The sequence below is a fragment of the Carassius carassius genome, chromosome 19, assembly GCF_963082965.1.
Source record: "Carassius carassius chromosome 19, fCarCar2.1, whole genome shotgun sequence".
Lineage (NCBI taxonomy): Eukaryota > Metazoa > Chordata > Actinopteri > Cypriniformes > Cyprinidae > Carassius > Carassius carassius.
The window spans coordinates 1125597-1151739 of record NC_081773.1 but is presented as its reverse complement, the minus strand read 5'-3'; the positions used below and the strand labels follow the sequence as shown (position 1 = coordinate 1151739).

At 38.1% G+C, this 26143-nt stretch overlaps 2 protein-coding genes and 1 long non-coding RNA gene across 9 annotated transcripts in view; 2 read left to right on the top strand and 1 right to left on the bottom strand.

Moving 5' to 3' along the window:
• fmnl2a (formin-like 2a) overlaps positions 1-20832 on the top strand; it is a 60576-nt gene extending 39744 nt beyond the window's left edge. The window contains exons 9-28 of one of the 7 annotated variants that reach the window (XM_059499474.1): positions 1598-1691; positions 2213-2287; positions 2754-2864; positions 2949-3098; positions 3590-3691; positions 4509-4800; positions 5140-5286; positions 6991-7011; positions 9449-9573; positions 10105-10307; positions 10496-10730; positions 11660-11728; positions 11807-11887; positions 12201-12330; positions 12428-12591; positions 13017-13118; positions 13264-13362; positions 13800-13923; positions 16792-16838; positions 20440-20832. In XM_059499474.1, the coding sequence (XP_059355457.1) occupies positions 1598-1691; positions 2213-2287; positions 2754-2864; positions 2949-3098; positions 3590-3691; positions 4509-4800; positions 5140-5286; positions 6991-7011; positions 9449-9573; positions 10105-10307; positions 10496-10730; positions 11660-11728; positions 11807-11887; positions 12201-12330; positions 12428-12591; positions 13017-13118; positions 13264-13362; positions 13800-13923; positions 16792-16838; positions 20440-20445 (2377 nt within the window). In that variant the 3' untranslated portion in view covers positions 20446-20832. Of the gene's footprint in view, positions 1-1597; positions 1692-2212; positions 2288-2753; positions 2865-2948; positions 3099-3589; positions 3692-4508; positions 4801-5139; positions 5287-6990; positions 7012-9448; positions 9574-10104; positions 10308-10495; positions 10731-11659; positions 11729-11806; positions 11888-12200; positions 12331-12427; positions 12592-13016; positions 13119-13263; positions 13363-13799; positions 13924-15144; positions 15247-16791; positions 16883-20436 lie in introns of all 7 variants that reach the window. The other 6 variants (XM_059499468.1, XM_059499472.1, XM_059499470.1 and 3 more) reach the window with 6 other exon arrangements.
• LOC132094844 (uncharacterized) lies at positions 18191-19399 on the top strand. The gene is made up of 3 exons (XR_009422411.1): positions 18191-18295; positions 18421-18790; positions 18846-19399. It is a non-coding gene; the product is annotated as an uncharacterized LOC132094844 (long non-coding RNA).
• Positions 20833-24613: 3781 nt separating the features above from the next.
• LOC132094833 (pre-mRNA-processing factor 40 homolog A-like) overlaps positions 24614-26143 on the bottom strand; it is a 27746-nt gene continuing 26216 nt past the window's right edge. The window contains exons 20-24 of the mRNA XM_059499457.1: positions 26110-26141; positions 25719-25867; positions 25555-25616; positions 24806-24943; positions 24614-24734 (exon numbers count right to left, since the gene is read on the bottom strand). Coding sequence (XP_059355440.1) covers positions 24645-24734; positions 24806-24943; positions 25555-25616; positions 25719-25867; positions 26110-26141 — 471 coding nt within the window. The 3' untranslated portion in view covers positions 24614-24644. The remainder of the gene's footprint in view (positions 24735-24805; positions 24944-25554; positions 25617-25718; positions 25868-26109; positions 26142-26143) is intronic.

Sequence of the window (26143 nt, the reverse complement as noted above, 5' to 3'; positions counted from 1 at the left end):
TAATAAAATGAAAACTAAAAGACTGTCAAATCACATGAGCCAATATTTTATTCACAATAGAACATAGATAACATAGCAAATGTTTAAACTGAGAAAGTTTACAATTTTATGCACAAAATGAGCTCATTTCAATTTTGAGTTCTGCTACAGGTCTCAAAATAGTTTGGACGGGGCATGTTTACCATGGTGTAGCATCTCCTTTTCTTTTCAAAACAGTTTGAAGACGTCTGGGCATTGAGGCTATGAGTTGCTGGAGTTTTGCTGTTGGAATTTGGTCCCATTCTTGCCTTATATAGATTTCCAGCTGCTGAAGAGTTCGTGGTCGTCTTTGACGTATTTTTTGTTTAATGATGCGCCAAATGTTCTCTATAGGTGAAAGATCTGGACTGCAGGCAGGCCAGGTTAGCACCCGGACTCTTCTACGATGAAGCCATGCTGTTGTTATAGCTGCAGTATGTGGTTTTGCATTGTCCTGCTGAAATAAACAAGGCCTTCCCTGAAATAGACGTTGTTTGGAGGGAAGCATATGTTGCTCTAAAACCTTTATATACCTTTCAGCATTCACAGAGCCTTCCAAAACATGCAAGCTGCCCATACCGTATGCACTTATGCACCCCCATACCATCAGAGATGCTGGCTTTTGAACTGAACGCTGATAACATGCTGGAAGGTCTCCCTCCTCTTTAGCCCGGAGGACACGGCGTCCGTGATTTCCAACAAGAATGTCAAATTTGGACTCGTCTGACCATAAAACACTATTCCACTTTGAAATAGTCCATTTTAAATGAGCCTTGGCCCACAGGACACGACGGCGCTTCTGGACCATGTTCACATATGGCTTCCTTTTTGCATGATAGAGCTTTAGTTGGCATCTGCTGATGGCACGGCGGATTGTGTTTACCGACAGTGGTTTCTGAAAGTATTCCTGGGCCCATTTAGTAATGTTATTGACACAATCATGCCGATGAGTGATGCAGTGTCGTCTGAGAGCCCGAAGACCACGGGCATCCAATAAAGGTCTCCGGCCTTGTCCCTTACGCACAGAGATTTCTCCAGTTTCTCTGAATCTTTTGATGATGTTATGCACTGTAGATGATGAGATTTGCAAAGCCTTTGCAATTTGACGTTGAGGAACATTGTTTTTAAAGTTTTCCACAATTTTTTTTACGCAGTCTTTCACAGATTGGAGAGCCTCTGCCCATCTTTACTTCTGAGAGACTCTGCTTCTCTAAGACAAAGCTTTTATAGCTAATCATGTTACAGACCTGATATCAATTAACTTAATTAATCACTAGATGTTCTCCCAGCTGAATCTTTTCAAAACTGCTTGCTTTTTTAGCCATTTGTTGCCCCCGTGCCAACTTTTTTGAGACCTGTAGCAGGCATTAAATTTTAAATGAGCTAATTAAGTGGATAAAAGTGTAAAATTTCTCAGTTTAAACATTTGCTACGTTATCTATGTTCTATTGTGAATAAAATATTGGCTCATGTGATTTGAAATTCCTTTAGTTTTCATTTTATTAAAATTTAAAAAACGTCCCAACTTTTCCGGAATTCGGGTTGTATATATATATATATGATATGTGTGATATTGCAGGACTAAAGCTCTGGTTCTGGAGCTGCTGGCTGCTGTGTGTCTGGTTCGAGGAGGTCACGAGATCATTCTCTCCGCCTTTGACCATTTTAAAGAGGTACATACACACTAATGATATTTCTAACACACACACACACACACACACACACATACGTTTGTTTTGGTGTAAAGTGTGTTCATCCCATGGGTGTAATGGTTTTTATACTGTACAAACTGTATATTCTATGGCCCTACACCAACCCTAACCCTCACAGGAAACTTTGTGCATTTTTACTTTCTCAAAAAAACTCATTCTGTATGATTTATAAGCATTTTGAAAAATGGGGACATGGGTTGTGTCCTCATAAGTCACCCTCTCCTTGTAATACCTGTGTCATACCCATGTCATTATACAGAGTTGTGTCCTGATATGTCACAAAAACAAGAGCACACACACACACACACACACACGAATGATTCAACTTCAGATTATAGAATTACTGAGGCACTGTTTTCCGTTTAAAAGCTGTAGTCTGTGTTCTAGAAGTCACTCAATGATCAAATCCCATTTCCATTTTGTCTGGGCATTATTTTAATGATCTCTCTCGCTGCATGAGCTATTTCTTTCTTGCTTTGCAGGTTTGTTTAGAAGATCAGCGGTTTGAGAAACTTATGGAGCATTTCAAGAATGAAGATAACAACATTGACTTCATGGTATGGGTTAGACCGGCATCCAAATATACACATTTCCATTAGCAATCATATTTTCATAATTTAATATAATTATTAAAACAAATAGCTCATTGCAGGAGAATCCTACTTAAGAGTTTCATTAAGCAGCAACACAAGAAAATAATATCATATATGACAGCGTTGTCAAATAGGCTAAAATAAATAATAAAGCTTTATAATGTTCATGTAAAAATGCTTGACTGGACATTTTCAAGCATATTACACAGCTACTTAACAAATTAATGTTTGTGAAATGTGTGTGTATATATATATATATAGCCCCAATACACAGCTGTACAGAAAAATAATTAAATATGAGTAATAATTAAGATTTCTATTGTTATGCATTTTCATTTCTATAGTTAAAACTCTTTTTTTCATCAATAAATCAACAGAAAGTATTTGGTTCATTGGGATGAAATTTAGTATGGTGTATATTGTTTTTCAGGTTGCATGCATGCAGTTCATAAACATTGTGGTTCATTCAGTGGAAGACATGAATTTCAGAGTGCACTTACAGTACGACTTCACAAAGCTGGGTCTGGACGAGTATCTGGACGTGAGTAAACTTCAGTGCTGAGTCTCCTGATGCTAATGTTTGGTCAGGATCCATCACTCTCTCTCTGTGGCTGTCTTTGAGTAGAAACTGAAGCACACCGAGAGTGATAAGCTGCATGTGCAGATTCAGGCGTACCTGGATAACGTGTTTGATGTCGGGGCTCTGTTAGAGGACGCAGAGACCAAAAACGCAGCGCTGGAGAGAGTGGAGGAACTGGAGGAGAACATGTCTCATGTTAGTACTGTTTTTACAGCTACACTCAATACAAGCTTCCAATAGAATCCAGAAAAAAACAATCATGTAAGTGCCGTATTCAGGAGCGAATACCATTCAAGGCCTTTTGTTTAACAATGCACCACCTGCCCAACAACATGACCTCACATGACCAGTATTGAGTTCAGCTGAAAGCCTTTAATGATAATGCAGCATGGTAGGACCCTGTCATACATGTTGCTTGACCTTTGACCTTTTGTGACAGATGGCCAAAGGATGAATTCCTGACCTGAGGTAATTTCCTCATTAGCGTGGCATTGATTTTGACAGTGTACCGCATGGTCAAGAATTCAGATTAACCAGGAGTCATGAATACTAAAGAGATATTGCTGTCAACCTGAAGTTTAATATTTATGCAACCCTGGCTGGACTCTTTTGAGATTTAGGTGCTCTGTCTCAGCGTGACTTATTTGTGTCTTTGTGAATCTTATTTCTTGTTTGTGGTTTTCTAGCTGACAGAGAAGTTGCAGGACACAGAGAACGAGGCGATGGCAAAAATCGTTGAGCTGGAGAAACAACTGATGCAAAAAAATAAAGAGCTGGACTCTATCCGGGTAAATGATGCATCCTTACATCACATGCCCATGATTTCTTGAAATGCGGTTTGTTTCATTATGGGTTCTTCAACTTATTTCACAATATCTATGGAACCTTCCCTCTCCAAATGTACATTTGTAACACTGTTTACTGTACCTTCCAAAACACGTACAGTGCTCATCACCAAAGAAAAACATCAAAACTGTCTCTAAAAACCTTTTCCACTGATGTCACCTGAGCCTTATTAACCATTAATGTGAATCAGTATTAGTGCTGCTTTCCAGGAGTTAACAATCTAATTTATGTAATAAAGGTTATGTCAATAATAGCAATAACACATTTGAAAAAAGAAGCATTGATAGCACTTTATTTTACAGTCATGGTGCGCATGCACAATATGTACTAATAATTAATTAGTAGGTACACTGTTAAGTACACATAATGTACAATAAAGTGCAACCTTTAGTATACATGCATGACTTTATTCTAATGCAGTGCCCATTTTTATGCCTCCATTTAATTCCTGAAGTCTTTTTTTTAATCTTGTTTTATTTTAAAATGATGTTTCATATTGATTTGAACACCTTAAATCCTATTGCACTGTCAAGAAAAATAAAAAATAAAAATAACTTGCTCTCTCATGTCGGTTAATGGTCATGTTATGCATTATTACAGATTATATACGCAGCTTGTGATAAACAGTTTTATTTCTATTAATTGTGCAGCCCCGTTTATATATTCAGATGTTACATTTAATTGAATTAGTTAGCCGTTTGTCACACAAACTCCCAGGAGTTTGCTTTAACTCAGAACTGGTGTTCCCTGTGGTGACAGGAGGTGTATAAAGACGCCAGCTCTCAGGTGCACACCCTGCGGCGGATGGTGAAGGAGAAGGACGAGGCCATTCAGAAACAGAGCAACCTGGAGAAGAAGATCCACGAGCTGGAGAAACAGGGAACCATCAAGATCCAGAAGCAAGCGGACGGGGACATTGCCATCCTGACGCCCCCTCCACAGGGGAACGGGCATCTGCCAGGGTCACAGGGCGTAGCTGGGGGGTCCCGTGAGGGGGCGGCACAGGGCCTGACCGTGCCTGATCCTCCACCTCCTCCAATGCCAGAGACACGTGAGTGACCTCTCCTCAATCTATACACTGGATGTGAGTTTGACATTTTTATACAGTCTACTTTTTCTAAATCAGTCAAATTTATGAACAGCTAATGAAACCTGCAGTTACACTTTATTTTAAGGTGTCCTTGTTACAGTGTAATTATACATTTAAGTAATGAGTAATATTGATTAAATGCATGTACTTACAACATGGTTAGGGTTTGGCTTATAGGGTTACTTTCGTGTAATTATGCATAATGTATTGTTATTGTAATAGTAAATACATGTGACGTGTAACAAGGACACTTAAAATTAAGTGTTACTGAACCTGCTTTCTCCTTCTTGTGTTTTCCAGTCCCAAACGGTCCATCCGCTCCTCCTCCTCCTCCTCCTCTCCCCGCTGTGGATATATCGGCCCCTATGCCCCCTCCGCCGCCCCCCATGGCTCCTCCACTTCCAGGCTGTGGATCTCCCACCGTCATCATGAACTCAGGACTGGCAGGTAATAACTTGTCAACACTAAAAACAAAACCATAACAGTCATCAACAGCCATTATCACATGTGCAAACTAAGATACAGTGTACCAAAACAGTGACATGTGAGGAGGAAAACCCCACTGATTTAGACACAGATATGCCACAACCTTCTGAAGAAGCCTGCCGTGTGCATTAGTTTGTGTTTCAAGTTCACGTCTGCGGGTCTCGGGAGCCGCTGTCACACTGTCTCCTCTCGTAGATCGCTGATAACAATCCTCACAGCTCAAGCGGTTTGTAAGGTTTCCTGTAAAAGGGTTATGTCTGAACAAGCTCAAGGGAATCACTTCTGGTCTGCTAAAGTGTGAGTCATAATCTCTTTGACTGTACAGTATATCAGATAAAAAAATAAAAATAAAAAAACGTCAGATTTTCTTAATCTTATTTATTAATCTGATTGAATCTTTATACAGTCTGCGTAAAGTTTTGTATTGATTTTAATGGAGCAAACGTGGGTGTCCATTGGACAAGAAGTGATAATTCGTTTTAGAAATAGATCATCAATGTTGAAAACAGTTATATAAAAAAACTTTAGGTAACACTTTATAGTATAGGGTCCAAATCACACTAATAAGTAGTTGCTTATTAGCATGTCTATTATTAACATATTAGCTGTTTATTAGTGCTTATAAAGTACATATAATGCATGACATCCATAGTCCTACCCAATACCCTACACTTAATAAACTACCTTACAAACTATTAATAAGCAGCAAATAAGGAGTTATTTGAGGCAAAAGTCATAGTTAATGGTTAGTTAATAGTGAGAATTGGACCCTAAAATAAAGTGTGACCAAACTTTAATATTTTTCAAGAAATGATACATTTTATTCTTCAAGAAAAATAAAAACAAGTTTTAGGCTACATTTACACGACAATGTTTTTTTTAAGTTTCACGTTTACACATATCTGTGAAAACGGACAAAAAAGGCTGTACTACATACACCAGGCCAGTAGTTGGCGCTGTCACCTTCTTAGTACACAGTACCTGTAGGGAACTGAAGATTACATGTTTACATGATTAAATCCACACTTTGCTAAAGAGCAGCGACAACAGTAGCATATACTCTCCGCCATTGTTGTGTATGTTTGTCTGTGCTTGCCTTTCAAATCAAAGTGTGGTGTTTTTATAAAATTGTGAAAAAACAAACAAACATTTTCAAAAATATGCGTTTTCAGTCCCCAAAATGCCATTGTCGTGTAAACAATCAGGCAAAATGCATAAAAAGTTGACCGTTTTTGGCTGAAAATGTCGTGTAAACAGACCCTAAATTAACCGCATTTTTTTGCAACATTATAAATGCATTTTCTCTAACTTTTGATCAATTTAATGCATCCTTGCTGAATGAAATACTAATTTTAAAAGACACCAAACGGTAGTCTATGTACATAGTGCAGAGTAAATCTAAACAGCTTTTTTATCCAAGCCTTCACTTAATTGCCTTTTATTATAAAAAGTTGTGTTTTACTCCACAGTTTGTTGGTAAGTAACTTCTCCCTACAAATGATCTTTATCATTCCTTATGAAACGATCTGTATTCAGGATTCAGTGGTAATGCACTCTGTAGGAAACGACCAATCAGATCTTTGGAAACAGAGGTTGTGTTTTATTTGCTTTTTAACCACGTCTTTTTCTCTGCTTATGTTTGCTCTGCCTGTTGCGCCGCCATAGAGGGACCCATCAAACTGTACTGTACGTAGGTTTGCTGTGTCATGTCTCATGTGTGTGTGTGTGTGTGTGTGAGTGTGTGCGGTCATGGTATTTTAGTCTCTAAGAAAACACGCTCAGCTCCTCTGTAATCTTGATCTGACAGTGTCTATCAATTGCTGGTTGTTCCTCTTGAAACTGAGCGTGAAATTGGATGCTGTTTTGCAGAACTTTTCTATACCATTTAAAAACCAGAGAGGAACATTCTTTAGACCTTGCTTACAGAGGTCAGCTAATAACAGGACTGTAATGCCAACCTATGAGACCACATGTTCCATGAGATGTAAGCTCTCATTCCTGTAAGCTCACAGAGTCCCTCTTTCCAGAGCTCAAGCCATGAACCGCAACCTCATGGAAAACAAAACTACAGTTCACATCAGCTCCACATCTACAGATCTATTTGTCATTAAGTTGCTATTAAGAACTGCACAGTCCAAGCACACCTAGAACACAACTTATAACACAACACAGCACGTCGAAAAGTGATGCTAAAGGTGTACCTTAAGTTTCAAAACGCCAAGCGTCGATATGTGAGGATTTGGGAGTGAGAACGTGTTGCACAAATACACGCTGTGTTCATAGCATCACTGTTGTAGAGTAAAATGTGTCTTCTACAGTTCCATCAGTACTCTGAAGCTAGTTTAATATTGAAATAATAACAAATGTGAAATGGCTTAGTACAGCCAAAATAAAAGATATATATATATATATATTTATTTATTTTTTCCTGTTCAAGCCTAAAAGCCTCATTCTTATAAAGTTTAATGAAGAGTCTTATAGACTTTTAAAGAGTGTATATATATATATATATATATTTGGTTTTCTGACTTGCATTCTAGAATAGTCAAAAGTTTTGTTTTTTTTTGTTGTTTTTTTTTGTTGTTATTCAAGTAATCTGCTGGAACTGAACTTTTTCACGTTCATTTATCATTGACCAGATTAGCAGCAGTTAAAGGTGATGCTGTCGTCCCCTTGAGGACTAAAGTTTGTTACTGTCACAGTAACACTAAAACTAATTGAAGGATGGAGAGCATTCACTTCTGTATTCAATGTTTCTGACTTTAAGGCAGTCTTACAAATATGAATGTCATTGCATTGATAATAAAACATGAAAGCAAGTAGCATTTGCCAAAAAAAAAAAGTTTCCTATAAACTAACTTCACTTTTCTTAGCCATTTATACAATTAATTTTTAATAAACTTTTGTAAAATGACCACATTTAACATTTTATTGTCCCTTTATATAAATAAATGTGCATCATAAGGCAGTAAGACTAAAAATGCCTTGTGCGCTGTGTAAGTGTTTGATTGTGTTGCCTGAACACACAGGACAACCATATTGCTCAGACACGCTCTTTCACAGTTTTTAATTAAGTTTTCAGTCACATTTCATACATTTTCTATAACCCTTGTCCTGGTATTTATATAAATCACAAATAAAACAAACGCATATGCAGCCATAAATACAGTTTTTTTCAACTGCTTATACACTAAATCTTTACTTGTCACACAGTTTCTGAAAGCTGACACTCAAACAGCAGCAGCACACACCAAATCTGCAAAACCACACACTAATTCTCGCCCGTTGACTTTTCAGAAAACACTTTTTGTAAAACACAACACACACAATTCTCTATGTAACACACAAAAAAAACTAACAGGAATTGATCTTATGGTAAAGGTGTTTGCAATTATTTTTAGATGTGTTTGTGATATTTTGAATGCAGTGCTTCATTTTGCAAGAGATGTGAGGCATTTTGCACTGTGTGTGTGCAATTCTTGGGTTTGTGTGTAAAGATTAAAAAGAAAAAGAGGCACATTTTTTAAAATATGTGTAAGCAGTTGATAGTATCTATTCTGAGCACAGTTTAAGACAGAGCAAAATCCACAAATAATATTTAGACTGTGTTTATGATTAAATAAAGCAGTAATTGATGCCATAAAATCATGAGTATGTTTTGATTTAATGCTCAGAAAATATAGCTTACATGACATGACACTTAAGTTAAATATTCTGTATATATACTGATTTATTCATAAATGTGTTATATATTATATTTTTAAAATCTAAAAGATTCTAAAAGTATTTTGCTTTTTAGATTTAAATGTAAATTTAAATTTAAATTTAGATTGCCATTTAAAAATGTTAAATCATAAAATAAAATGTTAAGGTTACCACTGCATCCTTCTGGGGGGAATTTGATATTTAATTTGTTTATTTAATAAAAAAAAAAGTTCTTGTTAAAAACGAACTAAAATATAAAATAATTATATATCGTCATCGACGAATTATCAGCTATCGGCAAAACTCCTAAATAGCTGACAGTATCAAAGTTTGTTTCAAATCTCCCCATCACGTTCAGACCTGTGCCTGCTGTTCTTCACTTGAGGTTATTGACATGTGTTTTCTGTCGTGTGTGCAGCTGTGAAGATCAAGAAACCCATCAAGACTAAGTTTCGTATGCCGGTGTTTAACTGGGTGGCGCTGAAGCCCAATCAGATCAACGGCACTGTGTTCAACGAGATCGATGACGAAAGAATACTGGAGGTGAGACAGACACGGCTGAGAAACACTGAAAAAAGCTTGGAGACTTGTTTTTTGATGCACAGTATATGATGCAATATGAAGGCATTAAAGTGCATTCATTGCATAATTCATGCGTAATATGTTGCTGTATAATACATGATTATGTTCATCTCTCAGTTTTGTTTTATATGCTGTCATTTATTATATTCTTTACAGGATTCATTTCAAACTCTAATAATGTTCCACCACTTACTTTGTGTTGTTGTTGTTGTTTTTACAGCATTTTTGATTAAATAGATGCAGCCTCAGAAAAAATTTAAAATCCTTTTTGTATATAGTAGGCTACAGATATTTGCATGGGTGTTGAATGTCCCAGTGTGAGGAGATTGTGTATGTTTGGCCCTGACTGTATTAATAGTTAGTTTTTCTTGATATACTGAACCGTTGACTTGTTCTTTAGCTCCATGTTGATTTGCTGGGATCTCAGGCTGTCTGTTATTTGATAGATCAGTGAGTTTAATGGTGAACCGTGACTGTGGTTTGTCTTTTCAGGATCTGAATGTGGATGAGTTTGAGGAGATGTTTAAGACGAAAGCACAGGGGCCTGCCATAGACATCACCTCCAGCAAACAGAAGACCTCTCAGAAAGGACCATGTAAAGTCTCGCTGCTGGACTCCAACCGAGCCAAAAACCTGGCCATCACGCTCAGAAAAGTGGGCAAGACATCAGAGGAGATCTGCAGGGCCATTCAAATGTAATTCACAGCAGACACACTAGAGTATATACAGTACAAAAGATCCCCAACATCCCTAGAATCAGTCAAATATTTCTAAATTATTTTTCAAATAATTTAACCATGAAACTGGGCTCTAAACGGGACTGAAAACTGCAGCTGTGTGAAGACTGATGAGGATAATGCTTTGATCTGTGTGTGTGTGTAAGGTTTGACCTGCGGACCTTGCCGGTGGATTTCGTGGAGTGTTTGATGAGGTTCGTTCCGACGGAAGCGGAGCTGAAAGTTCTCCGTCAGTATGAGAAGGAGCGCAAACCTCTGGAGAACCTGACGGATGAGGACCGCTTCATGATCCACTTCAGCAAGATCGAGCGTCTCACGCAGAAGATGACCATCATGGCGTTCGTGGGCAATTTCACAGAAAGTGTTCAGATGCTCACTCCCGTAAGAGCTGGGAGCACCTTCTCATTAAGCAGGATTTTCTAGTCTTCCAGGCAAACTGAGATAACTAAGACATGCCCAAGGATCTCCTCATTTCTTCATAATACCCGTCTCTTGAATTCTTTCATAACGCTTCTTCACATGATGCTTCCCATTTAAAACCATGTTTTCTTACTTAAAATAAAGTAAAGGAACCGTAATCTTCAGAAAATGCTGATCGTTCACCTCAAACTAAGGTCAAACTAGTATATTAATTTGACCAAAACTTGCAAACACTTTCATTGTTTGAAAGATTTTATTGCTCTGGCAATAAACAGTGAATAAACAAATTAAATGGAAATTAGAGTTTATTTAAGCTGTAGATGTAGCTAGTTTAGGACCAAGTATTGGTTTATAGTTACTAATGACCCAATATTTCTCACAAATATTAAAGATAATTGCTTTAATACTACTAGTTTTCAGTGATGTTTCTTGTTAGAAACATAGAAAAAAGGTTTGCTTGTAGCATACAGTTGAATTGGTGCATATAGCATCACTTTGGATGTTTAATAATTTTTGACAACACTTTAAAAAATGTTATGTATTAACTAGCGATGAGACATTTGTTACAGTATATATTCATTTTTGTTAATGTTATTGAATAAAAATGCAACTGTTAGATCGCGTTAGCTCAGGTCCATTGTATAATATTAACAAAAACTACTTTTTATTTTATTATTTTTTTGAATTATGTGTTAGTAATACTTCATAAGTGCTGAGCTTAACATTAACTAAGATGAATAGATGCTGTAGAGGTATTGTTCATGTAAACTAACGTTGTCAATTTTTTTTAAGCTAGCTTTAAAGGTAGCTAGTTTTAATCAAGAAAAATGTAATGGTCATCTGGAGCTTTGCACAGCTTCTATTATTGTCTTTTGTTTTTGTCTCAACAGCAACTTCACGCCGTTATTGCAGCGTCTGTCTCCATCAAGTCCTCACAAAAACTCAAGAAGATTCTGGAAGTGAGTGTTTCACTTCTGCTCTGATTCATTTTTCTCCAGACTGTGCGTGTCTTTATCGAGCGTGTGTTTCTCTCTCAGATCATCTTGGCTCTGGGAAACTACATGAACAGCAGTAAACGAGGAGCGGTGTACGGCTTCAAACTGCAGAGCTTAGACCTGGTACACTTCACATAGCATTACGCAGTAAAACTTAAATATTGGCTAATCTTTATTAATTATGAATGCACAAGAAAAAACACCCCCTATTTATTACAATCCTTGTTGTTATTTATAGCATGCATAGGACCACCATGATACATTTAATTATAATATTATAATAGCATTAATTTAAATGGCTGATGAAAATGAGTTGCACCAAATAGCTGGAATACTTCATCTAATCTTGTTGCATTCTTCTTCTGAGGTAAAACGACACATTCATATATGTCCTTCATTTATGATTTTATAATTCATGCATGTTTTCCTGTTCCAGTTATTAGACACTAAATCAACAGACCGCAAGATGACTCTTCTGCACTATATCAGTAATGTAGTGAAGGATAAATACCAGCAGGTGTCGCTCTTCTATAATGAGCTGAACTATGTGGAGAAAGCTGCAGCAGGTATGAAACACGTCATGCTGACACTTTGATTCATTTTACACTAAACATCAGCGTTTGAGATCTCAGCTGAATGAAATTCTGTCTGTGTATTCCCCAGTCTCTCTGGAGAATGTCTTATTAGACGTGAAGGAGCTTCAGAGAGGGATGGATCTGATGAGGAGAGAGTACAGCATGCACGGCCACAACACACTGCTCAGAGATTTCATACAGCAAAATGAGAATAAACTCAAAAAACTTCAGGATGATGCCAAGATCGCTCAGGTGCCGTGAACACAGCACACACATCAGCTCAATCAACTCGATGAATCAGTCGAAGGGGTCACATCATGACAATCTTGCTTCCCTTTACCATTTGATACTATCATAACATCATGAAAACCTAATATACATTTCAAAACCCAGCAGATGCAAAATGGCTCAAATCTGACCTTCCACAACTTTCTTAAAGTTAATTTGAGCTTTACTTCACCATATTCGATGAGCTCTATGTATGTACAGATATAAATAAAAACCTCAATTGAACATGTTCATCATATTGAGTCTCTCTGGGTTAAACTGTTTGAGTCATATAAAGGGTTTAACTATCATTTGACACCTGCATCATATTGTTATTAAAAATGGAAATTTGAAGAGTGTGATTCTGAATGTTGTTTATCTCCGTGTCTTTTCGTATCTCATTCTCTCAGGATGCCTTTGATGAAGTGGTGAAATTCTTTGGAGAAAACGCCAAAACAACCCCCCCGTCCGTGTTTTTCCCAGTGTTTGTGCGCTTTGTGAAAGCATACAGGGTAAAGCGACCAATCACCTGCCTCGCTTCATCCAATCACACCTTTGCATCATCTGCTTCACTAGTTTCTTCAGTCGTATGAACCCTAACAGTATCGATCACTCATCTTCCAAATGCCTCACTGATGGGTATTTTCTCTCTGTCAGCAAGCAGAGGAGGATAATGAACAGAGGAAGAGACAGGAGCAGATGATGATGGAGAAGCTGATTGAGCAAGAAGCTATGATGGCGCTAGAGGATCAGAAGGTACAAAGGAGTGTGTGTGTGTGTGTGTGATTAAAAATAGTAAATGCTGTTTATCTGAAAGTGTAACAATGCAAGCAGGTTTTCTGTAAGGATAGGGATTAGGGTTAGGGAATAGAAAATATCGTTTGGTCAGTATAACAGTAATAGAAGTCCCCACAATTCACAGAAACAAAAGTGTGTGTGTGTGTGTGTGTGTGTGTGTGTGTGTGTGTGTGTGTGTGTGTGCGTGCGTGTGTGTGTGTGTGTGTGTGTGTGTGCATATCCCAGTCCTCTCTGGAGACCCATTTTTATGGTATTTTTTATTCCTCTGTAAGTGTGACTGTGTTTAAATACATTTTTTATCCGGTTAGATGAGCATTTGTTGAAGGTTGTAGATTGAAGACTGGCCATTCTGCATTAATTGTTGATCTGTGGCATGTGATTGTGTGTGTGTTCAGTCTCCCTCTCATAAGAGTAAGCGTCAGCAGCAGGAGTTGATTGTGGAGCTGAGGAAGAAGCAGGTGAAGGACAGCAGACATGTGTATGAGGGTAAAGACGGAGCCATTGAGGACATCATCACAGGTAACTCACTGTTTGCTGTAAAACATACAGTTAGTTTGAGCCACTAACTAGCTCTCTGTGACTGGTGGAAAGCTTTACTGCTCAATAACAATTTTCTGACCAGTGTGATTACAGGCTGAATGTGTGTGTGCTGTTACTGCTTACAGCTGTGGGCTGGAGTACAGCTACTAAACACTGTGTGGGCAGTGATTAGTGTAGGCCTAAAGGGGTCATATATTTTTTTTGTATAGTGCATTTCACAATAAACATGTATGGAAAATCAATCATGATGTTCATGTTTAGACCTCAATGTTAGTGTCTCAATATCTTCATGCCTTGTAGATTTTTTAGTAGATTAGAGATTAGCAATAATAGAGTTTACATTTTGTAACTATAAAATATACATCAAAACAGCTCAGAAATCCAATATAGTGCATACCAATTACACGAGGGTACTGTATGCAGAAAGAGTTGGACAGGTGCATTTGCATTAAAGTTGCATTTTTCGACAGTTCCAGTGTTTTTGTTAAAACTACGGGACTTTTGATCAAACTTCCACATTTTTATGTTCCTGCCTATAGACAGTCAGATCATCAGAAGAGTGGCAAAACAAAACAAAAAAATAAAAATAAATTAAAAAAGAGGGTAAACATTATATAACTTTGAACATAGAGTAAGCATTATTAAAATATTAATGTCATCAAAGGATAGATAGATAGATAGATAGATAGATAGATAGATAGATAGATAGATAGATAGATAGATAGATAGATAGATAGATAGATAGATAGATAGATAGATAGATAATTTAAATGCAAGTTTTCTACACTGTGGACTAAAGGATTATTTCAAAACTATTATTAAAAATCATTTAAAAAAATCATTTAAAAATCATTTAAAATCATTTTTCATTTAAATTCTAACCATGACAACCAATCTCGGTAATGAGCCTATAGTATTTAAGAAAACAGAATTAGTGAATATTTTGTAGTATAAAAATATTTTTTATACCTTTGTGTATTTCTCTTGACAGCTGCATTACTATTTTAGGCGTGTATGTAATAATCCATATTGAAATAGCTAGTTTCAGCTTAATATAATAGCTGCTATAGTACCATGTGATTATTAGTGTGTGCTGTTATGTGTAGAAATGTTGTGCGCTAACATTGTGCTTGTTGCTCTGGCAGTTAAACCCTATGTTGTTTGTGTGTGTGTGTGTGTGTGTGTTTCATCTGGACGCAGTGCTGAAGACTGCCCCCTTTACTGCACGCACGGCCAAACGCAGCTCGCGTTACTTCAACGAGGAGCTCCACTTCTAAAGCTTAGACTCTCTCTCTCTTAAAGGTCGCTGGATAAAGCTGCTCTCTTTCATTCTGTGTGTGTGTGTCACACTTCACATTCCTGGTTTTATTTCCCTGTGGGGTGACCCTTCTGGATGTGGGCCGGCATATGGATGTGATGTCATGAGCGTGTTCATTTTTCCTTTCTTTTTCCAACTAAACTCCTGCATGAAGTGGTGGCGTGATTGTGGTGGCGATCATATGTGGAGACCGCAGATTTCTTTTGCATGGAGTGTGTCATAAATTCATATTTATCATTGTAACATGAATGTATTAAGAGGAAATATGATGTCACAAAAACCCAAACATGTCAAAGGTTTAGACTTAACCCTATGTACATTTCAGCTGTGTTTAAAATGAAGTGTCAGTAGTTATTGTGTTGATACTGTATTGCAAAATACTGTATTTGCTGCTATTTTGGTGGAATATCTTACGGGTAAGTTTAGGGACAGGTTTGGTGGTGAAGGTGTAAGGGATGGGTCAACAGTGCAAGTATAAATGTAATTACAGAAATTAATCACAGATGTAATTACAAGCAGGTATTTTTTAAGTACAATGCAAAAACAAGTATGTGCACAATAAGTGCATTGTACCAAATTATTAATGTAAGTGTAAGTACATAGTAGTTGAGGCAACCTAATATAAAGTGGAACTAAAACAAACAGCTGGATGATCCATTACTCAAAAAGCACTTCAGAAACAGTCATGTTTGTGATGCTGGCATGTTGGGCATTGTTTGTGACATTATTGTTTGCTCATGTGTTCATTTGTCCATGTCATTGTGAGTATGTATAATATATAATATCACTGAATTTTGCAACTATTCACATTATGCTGTTTTTCTGAATTTTCTCACTCTTCATCCATCTTATCCTGCTCTGATGGGAATTTTCTAATATCACGAGTCCATGTGTTGCAGTGTTTAACTTGCATGTTGGGATGGTTTTCTCTCATAAGCATGTTCTGTTCATTTGCTTCACTGTATGCATTTGCACAGGGTAAATTACATTTCTCATTCAAATTTACTTCTGCTATTAAATTTAGGGTTAAATCTCACCAAAACATCCTATCCAAGTCATAATTTAACTCAAAAAAAGGACTTACTGTATTATAGGCCTCGTTCTCTTTATGTAAAATACATTTAAACATTGTGATGATATTTGACTGGGAGGATGTTTTTGTGAGATTCACTTGCGTTGCATTGCTTTTAATTTTCACCAAGCACCATGACTGCTTGAGCTTCACTTACTGTTCATTCTGGCCTATAACAATGCACTTCTGGGAGGCTTGACACATTGTAATTGGTTTCAATTTTTAAACATGTAGTGACCACATAGACGTCACTTTGTTGTGTCTGGACGCTGGAGCCATTGCGCAGAGCAGCTTGAGTCATAGAGTTGATTACCGCAATATTAGCAGAGCTTCAGTAACACCCTCCAGCGGCTGCCTGTGGCCTTTGACCTTTCCTCTTTGAGCCCTGGGCAGCTTGACTTGCGTCTTGTCCACTCTACTCCAATCTAACCTCCATTTTTGTTTCCTCTCCACTCAGCCTTAAAGAAGAATAATATTACTAAATTTCCCAATGTGCACTCGAGGGTAAGGAACTCTTCCAGTAGTACCCCAGTGGATGCTACTCAGACCTGGCAAGCATCTCTCTCTTTATTATTATTTGTCTTTCATTCTTCTCCATCCATCGTAGATGAGTTGCTTTTGACACTGAATACAAAAGCCATCTTTTTGTGTTCTCTTTCTATCTGTCATTCTACTTAACAAACATCAGGCCTATTGAGTTCTGACCCTCAAGGGCCGAGTTCCAAGTACTCATGTACATCACCCTGTTGAACTGATTTCATTTTTAAATTAGTTCGATTAGGTGATGCCATGACCTGAGACAAAGAGAATCTGCCTGTGTAGTCTCATGTTGAACTGATCCACACTTAGAGCTAGTTGAGTTCTCATTATTGCCATTAAAATCTTAAGTTAAGCTTCTGTAGTAGGTACAGTGACCCCAGAATTAATTAACACTTTAAAAATGTTAGAATGTCAATGTATTATTTATAATTATTTATAATATACACAAAATGGCTTTTATACTTATCTTTTTGCAAAAAGAGTCACAAGCAAGTTCCCTGTCGATACTTCACTCACACTGCGTCTGCTAAGATGCAATGAGGAAAATATTTTTTTCTCCAAATACTGAAGCCTTTTCAATAATGCAGTGTAACTGCACGGCCATTTGTTTGTGCAGTGTATTAAAAACGAACCAATGGGTCGGCAGCGGAGATTCAAGAGGATCCTCAGATTTCTTCTCCTTCAGCAATGACTGCAAGATCTTCGTTAAGAGACTCGAAGCCTTCGCCATGAACAAGCCTCGCAGCTGATCAAGACCCCTTCTTGCTCAACTGACTTTGCCGCTCTCCAGCTAACTTTAGCATCTGCAGCAGCTGTGGTCTTCCCGGTCCCCTGCCACTGTCCGCTGAAGCTGCACTCACCAAGGCTGAATGTCCTCATTGCAAGGATATGAGTCTCGCCTCACTGCACACGTGGATAGCTTTCTTTTCAGAGAGCAACTCCGCCCCTCGTGCCCTCCCGCTTCCTTCCTCCCAGGAGCTTGTGAGGAAAAAGCAGCGGGGGCCCTCACATTTGTTGACAGTGCCGAAGAAAAAGGGTACGACAGACTGCCTCCCCTGGATGAGTCAGTGGCTGCGCATCTCTGCCCGCCCATGACCATTGGCTGGAAGACAAAGGCCGCCCACCCATCCAACCGGTGCAGGATGAGTTCAGGGCTCGCTGGAAGGGCCTACTCATCAGCTGGACAAGTGACCTCTGCGCTTCACTCGATGGTGGTCCTACAGCTTTTAGGGAGCTGCGCAGCACAACCAACCTAGCATTGTGCGCCACCATGATGATGGCTCAGGCGATCAGCAGGTCCATGGCCAGTTTTGTGGCCCCCATGATTCAGCGGTGTGGTTGTCTCCTCGGTACAGAGCAAGGACGCACAAGTCCTGCATGCCAAGGTGATGCATTTTCTGGTGAAATGAACCATAGAAACGGTTCCCCCAGCTTAGAAGGAGTCAGGCTTCTACAGCTGATATTTCCTTGTCAAAAAGGATGGTAGCCTAAGGCCCATCCTCGATCTCAGACACTTGAACCGTGCCCTCATGAAATGGACGTTCAGGATGATTACATTGAAACAGATCCTCTATCAAGTATGCCCAGGGGACTGGTTCTTTTTGTTGGATCTGAAAGACTTTCACATCTAGATAGCCCCTCACCACAGACAATTTTTGAGTTTCGCCTTTGAGGGAGTGGCATATCAATACATGGTCCTTCCCTTTGGACTGTCCCTAGCTCCTCGCACTTTTACGAAGTGCATGGATGCAGCTCTTTCCCCGCTGAGACAGATGAGAATCAGCATTCTGAATTACCCCAACAACTGCCTCATCCTTGCCCCATTGGAGGACGAGCTACTATCTCACAGATACTCCCTCCTCAGCTACTTAGAATGCCTAGGCCAAGAGTGCTCTGTCCCCCAGCCAATGGTTATTGTTCATGAGAACAGTTCTAGACTCAGTCAAAATAAGGGAAGTAGCCATTCAGCAGCTCGTGGCCTCATTCAAAGTTGGAGCCCCTTGCTCTCTCAAGGCATTTCAGAAGATGCTGGGCTTCATGGCCTCTGCATTTCCGGTACTTCAGTTGGGCCTGCTTCGCATGCCACCCCATCAGTACTGTCTAGGCCTTTCAGGCCTGGATCCTTTCTGCATAATGGGCTCACTTTTGCTATATGGTAAAGCCAGCGCTTCAACCGTTTGCCTTCTTTACTGCATGCTTTTGGCCCTCACTGAGTTCCGAGGCTGTATGAAAATCTCTTGGAATGTTTACTCAAGGCTGGGCTGAACTCTGTGAGATTGGCCGTATTGCCTTCTGTGGGGCTTCCCTGCTAAATATTTGGTCAGTCTGGGCCCTGTTTGGTGCTTAAGGCAAGTTCAAGTATTAGTCGTTCCTCTATCATAGCATGGTGGGATTGTACTGGTTACCCATAGCATCTTAGCAGACACAGTACGAGTGAAGTATCAGTAGGGAACATACTCAATTTCTAATGTAACATTGGTTCCCTGATATACAGGAATGAGTACTGCATTGCTGGCCGTGCTGCAGGACTCGTCATTGTCGTTGCCTCAGTCGAAGATCCCTGGGGATCCCATGGCGAAATACCCCGCTTATATAGCCAGATGCCCTGCCCTCTCTGGCAGGCTTCATCACTATAGGCTCGTTCAGCTTTGCTGCTGACCCATTGGTTCATTTTAAATTTACTGCATGAACCAATGTCCGTGCAGTTATACTAGATTATTGAAAAGGTTTCAGTATTTGGAGAAAAAGGAGTCTTAGTAGACTCAGTATTCATTCCCCTATCTCAGGGAACCAAGGTTACATTACTAACAGAGTACATTTCATAAATATGCCAGTAGGTGGCAATAGGCAAGAGTCATTGAATCATTCATTCAGACAGTTTGTTCAAAAACACTGATTCAGTCAAACACATTATTGTGTGTTGTTGTATCTAAACTTTATGCAAAATTCACATCTTGTTACTGAACTGTTTTCCGCGGTCAGTATTAATACTGCTGTGATTATCTGCAGCTAAATCACAGCCTCTTGCTTGTGTTGCATAGACAAAATTTTATTACAAGTAATGTTTTAAAAAGTAAACCTTTTTAAAAAATGTCTTTTTTTTAAGGACATTTAAAAGTAGTATTTTTACATTGCAACACACTCAGTTAATCGATTCTCAGGTTAATCTGCTAAAATAACTTGCAGAGAATTGTCTTACATTTATGCATTAACTGACACTTCTATCTACAACAACTTAAGACTGCATTTAAAGAAATCCTGCTTTGACTGGGAATCAAACCCATGACCTTGGCGTTGCCATGCTGTATAGTTTATGCTAGGAATACTGTACATCTGTTAAAACCCCAAAACACAAATTTGTTAAAAGTCATCGTCATAAAAGTTACTTCCTGTAGCATTTGAGCTCAAGATGACACCATAGTCTCCATTCCCATCTAATTCAGATGCTGAAAAAAGTACTTAATCCAGTAAAAACTCAAGCTGCTTTGCCCAGTTGACCACCAGCATGTCCAGAGGATCTAAACTCAAATACTTACATCCTTTTATTCTGTTCCTCCTGCACCAGATCTGAGAAACCAGCCTTACAGGCGTGCTGACGCTGTCAGAAGGAGCATTCGAAGACGTTTTGATGATCAGAATTTGCGACCAATGAACAATGCAGAGATGGTCATGTGACAAGGGCAGAGTGGATGTGATTGGATGGGCTGAAGGGGTGGAGGAGGAGCTAATGAAGGACTGATGAAGATAACAGCAGGTCTGAAAACCAAGTGCCTACATGTAACATCTGTCCCATCAGGTGTTGAATCATACATGTGTTTTAGTCATTGTCTTCTGTCTGTGAATTTTTATATGACAAATGATGTCTTGATCTGTCATTTATCTTATTGCGCTTCAGTTGTATGGCAAGATCAGTGTTTTCTTGAGGTGTCTGAATGTAAAACAGTTTAAGTATCATGAACTTGTACGATTGTTTCTTACATTCCTGTGCTTTTGCCACAGATCAAAACCTACCAGGTTTCCCAAATCTACTGGTCTGTCTTAAAGAAGTCCTGTAGTGTCTGTCAGAGCCTGATTTTATTGTGGCATTCTTGTGTAAAAAAACAAAACAAACAAAAAACAAAGATAGAGCCAAACAGAATGAAATACAGGTTAAGAATAATTTGAAACATTGAAAAACGTGTGTAAGAGTTGTAAAAATGTGTTGATGGCTTGACATGCTGTAGGGTGCAACACAGTGGATAAAGATAACAATAATTACATTCCTGATTTGAAGGTATTTAAATGTGTTGTTCCCAAGACCCACACCTGAGTCTTGGCCACTTGAGAGCATCTGTAAACAACAGGAAGTACACAAGACTGTCCCAGATCTGAAAATGCCAAAGCTACAATTAAATTGTCACCTGAACAGTCATTTACAAGTTTGTGCTTAAAATGCAAAGTATTGAAAATCAAAATGTGTAAATAAAGCTCTGTAAAAACTTTGAATTCAGGAAATCTCACCACCAGTTCGTATGAATTTGTATATGAACTTTTACATGATTTGTTTACACCACAGTGGCAGAATGAATTCATACAGATTGGGGGAACTTGTAAAATACATACGATTTAACAAAAGGCATACACATTAACTACAAGTTTAAACAAATATCCCACTTCTTAAAATACGTAAAAATTGGCATGAGACCGGGTTGGAAATGGCTTTGAAGTGGTCACAAAGATCACAAGTGTGGGTACTGGAACAAGATAAAAAAAATCATTATCAACGAACACACTAGACAGTAGTCTGTTGGGCTAATTGACATCCTGGTCCTACCCTAATCAGGTGGAGTTGATCACAGTCATGGTGGAGTTACTGCAGGGGGCTGTGAATGGATGTTGCACTATTGGGCCAAAGCATTAGATGGAGTTCAGTTAAGTAGGGAAGAAGTGTTATATGTAAAATGATGTTAAGTACATGGGTCAAAGGCAAATGTGAAATATAAACCAGAGGCAGCAGAACTCCAGACCTCGTGTTTCTGAAAGACAGCTGACAAGTCTTAATTAAAAATGGTGCACAATCAAGACTGATTAGGCTTCGGTCTTCAAACTGTGGGTTGGTTAGAATTACCGAAACCAAAGTGCAGAAAAAGCCTGCAGCCTTTACAAATGATGGAGTCAGAAGAGTCATTTTCAAAAGTTGATTGACTAATACATGTTCAACACAGGTGAAGCTCTGTGCTCTGCCAAAATCGTTTACATGAAAGCACTTCAAATGAAAGTTTATGGGGCAAGGCATTGCGCAGGAACAAATGCACAAGTAGTTTTAAAATGAAAACCTCAAGACTTCATCCATGTTCACTTGACTACTGTGATAGAAGTATTTGATTGTTCGGTTTTAAAACCATCGTTGTCTTAACCAGCAATATAACACTCCTGTCAAGACCATGTAACTGGATAACTTTGTCAGAACAGAAGTTACCGGAGGTAACATAACTAGAAGTCCACAGTAGTCTGCTAAAATTACAAAACATGTCAGCTCAAAAAGTGCTTTAACAAAAATATGAACTTTGCATTTTATGTCTGCTTTTAAACCCTTGCTTTATAGACTTCCATTGGAAGTGCACTGAAGTAAATGGAATATTGTTTTACACACAGATGATTAAATATGGAGTCTATGGTGATCGACAGATGTTGTTTTGAACACAGAATATTCCTTTACGAGTTTTAAACACTTGCCACAACTTAGTCGGTGACGTTGGCTCTTGTTCTTCACTACACAAGATCAGGCTCCTTCCAGAATTCAGTTGCTGTAACTGGACTTTTTTAAACTGAATTTTGTGTGGTCCTAATAATGACCTGCACAAATGAAAATTCACATTTCTTGAGATGTGTAATTCTATTTAAAAACAAAAATATTAAATCACACAAAAAAAGCGTTTACTAAATGTACAGATATTTTAATATAACATTTTTGCATCTTTTTAACTTTTTGATCTCCTAATATTGTACATATTGTTTAAAAACAATACTGTTTAATATTCTTTCTGTACTACATCCTTTTAACTTATAGTTGTATCTCTTTTTTTCCTGCATTTTGTATATTTAATAAAAGTGAAAACTTGAACCAGGTCTTTTAGACATGCAGCCACATCACACTAGAACGTCCCTTCTATATTAAAGCATGTCAGAAATCAGATGCAGTAGTAGAATTATAGACGTCTGTCTCATCTCTCTACTTTCCACTTAGAAAAACTGGATTAAACTGGCATTTCCCCTAAAATCTATGTATCTAGGCATTGAATGCTTACAGTACTGCAGAAAAAAAAGAGATTAAAAGATGATTTGATGATTTCTCAGTGTACAATTAAACTATTTACACAATGCTGGTCTTCTGTGTTGTTCATGAGCGAGTGAAAAGAAGTAGGATGTTGGCCTCACAGAAAACTTAAGGTCAAGATCCAGTCTGCAATGCAAAGACGAACGATCAAGTCGATGCATTTTCACAGAAGAAATAGACTTGAGGCCCTTTGCATAAAGCCCATATCTGTGGCTTCCCAAGTACATTTGAATTTGGTTTGAGCAAACTTAAAAGATTTTGACCACCATGGTAACTTTAACCACACAGCTCTGAAGAAAAGCCATTTCCCCTGTACCGCTCACTCCAAATATAAGTAGTTCACAGTAAAATAGTTTTACTGACAAAATCACCCAGCTAATTAATAAAACATATTTATAGGCCTGCTGACCTTGGTGTGTTTAGTTCACGTTTCAACACCACTTAACTGAAGCATGGTCATTTCCACATTTAAAACTAGGAAAGCAATACAGCCATATATTTTTGAGCAAAAGCAAATGTTTTAACAGACACCTGACATAAAAATAGCAGGTATTGTACGGCCTGTACTACAGTTCACCATCAATTCAAGCAATACAAATGGAAATCTCCAAGTACACGTGTACTTTAATAGTTATTTTTTAACATGAAGCATGAGACACTTTTTGATATCCATGTGCATTTCTTTATGAAATTAACGTAAAAAACTGCACTTTGACTAGGCATTTAAAATAGGTCACTCTAGGCTTCCCACCTTCCTTTGATTTGATTGGCCAGCTAAGTACAATATTTTTGCAGCACTAAAGTAGCCTACAGTTATTGGTTTAGTTTTATAGAGTCTATCACATCTGCATCCTTAATGCATTCCATATATGTAATTATAAGCTTTGGATTTATATATATATATATATATATAAATATTAAAATTAATAAATATAGTCAATACCTTCATCTGAATTGACAGATTTTAGTCAGAAATTGTCAGCTGACTTCCAAAATCTCAGTGGCAGTGAAGAAACTGAAGAAAACATGAACAAAAAGATGATAATGAGCAGGTTTGGATCTCCAGAGAACAGAGCGACAAATGCATTATTTTAGAGTTTATTTGTCAAAATTCAATGCTGCAGACATTTTTTCATACCGATAACATTGTTTTTCAAAAATGGCTTTTACAGACATCTTACAGATTAATCTGAAGTTGATAATAATAGTTGTGTTTATGCAGGGCTGTTCATTTTGTCCCATATTATCGGTGATGTTTAAAACTATTGGCAATAACAAACATACAACTAACTAAAAAAGGGTTCTGCAGTTAAAGGCAACATAACACTTCCAACCTTTGAAAATAATCTTACAAAATCAAGAGTGCTGATGTTCAGACAAAATGCCTCTCAGAGAGACTACATGATGGTCAATGGATTCACAGGAATGCAAGAGAGAGACTGACAGACAGTGATTTATGGTGCGTCCAGCTGCTCCAGGAGAGTGCGCCTCCTCTTCTCCAGCTCTCCTTCACTCAGCTCGCTTCCGGACGTATCCCATCCACCCTGAGAGACAGACAGAGGGATTCAGATCTCACCTGGGTGAGAGGAGATGAGTCTCAGAAACCATCGCTTACCTCTTCTTTTGTACTCTTTCTTTTGGGGGATTTCTGTTTGGATTCTCCACGTGTCTTCCCTCTGGATTTGTCATTCTCTTTATCCTTCTCTTTCTCTCTTCCTTTCCGCTCTTTCTCTCCTTCAGACTCGGGGGAGGCCTGCAAAAAAAGTGTGGTATTACCCATACTGCCAATTATCCTATAATAGTCTTTATAAAACAATGTTATTAAATGAATGCGAGTAAACATTCAGCATCATAGAACTGAACATAATCTGAGGAACAGACCATGGTTCACTCATATTTAATACACTGTATATTCAATCCCAGAGACAGATACTTGTTAATCAATAAATGATGGCCATCCAATTCAAGTAAGGCCATATGAAATCCTTACAATCGTTCGTAATCACCTGTATTGTGAAAACAACTATATACAATCCAACTGAATCCAACTTATAATAATCATTATTCAAACTCGAATTATAATCAGTATGTCCTAATTATATGCTTAAATATACTAAACAAAGCCAATCCAATGGGTAGAAATAAAGTTGCTTCAGTCCAGTAAGGGTTCACCTTGAAACATTACTATATATAAAAACTATAACGTTACTTACTATTCTATTTCTATATATATATATATGTGTGTGTGTGTGTGTGTGTGTCATATGTCATAGCACTTGCATGTTATTGCAGGTTATTAAGTCAGATTCCTCATCAGCTGCACAAGAGAAAAGCATTAGAGAGTTTGAGTCGTTCGCTACTCACTGATTTGTGTCGTCTTTTCTTTCCCTTCTTCTTGTGTTTCTTCGATTTCTTGTAACTCCTCTCTGTAAAGATCAAGATCAGATGATCATTGAGAGACTGGGCATGATGTGTTCAGTATTGATGTGTTGTGCAGGACACTGATATCGATCCTAAACGTCACTGACCAGATTCCCCAGAGGACGAGTGCTCGGATGGAGATTTAGAAGCAGAGCGTTTCTTCTTCTTCGAGTGATACTCATCATCTTCTGACTCCGAGCCCTTCAGTGAACAAACACACAGGAGTGAGACTTGAGTAAATGCATACCTCAAAAATCTGGATCATAATTCAAATAATACTCTTATTAGTAGGGATGGAACGATTAACTGGTTGAAAATCGATTTAAATCGGTTGAGATGTCAAACAATCACGATTCAGTTAGGGGTAGGAGTTTATATAAATGTATGTCTGAGGGGAACTTAATATCTTTAGAAAAGTTTAGATGGTATTTTTTCCTTTTCCTCTTGCCTCTGTATAAAGCATATTAAAGTTCATAAGTGCAGCGCTGCTTTGTTTACAGCGGTAACCAAGGCAACGATTTAAGCGCCACCT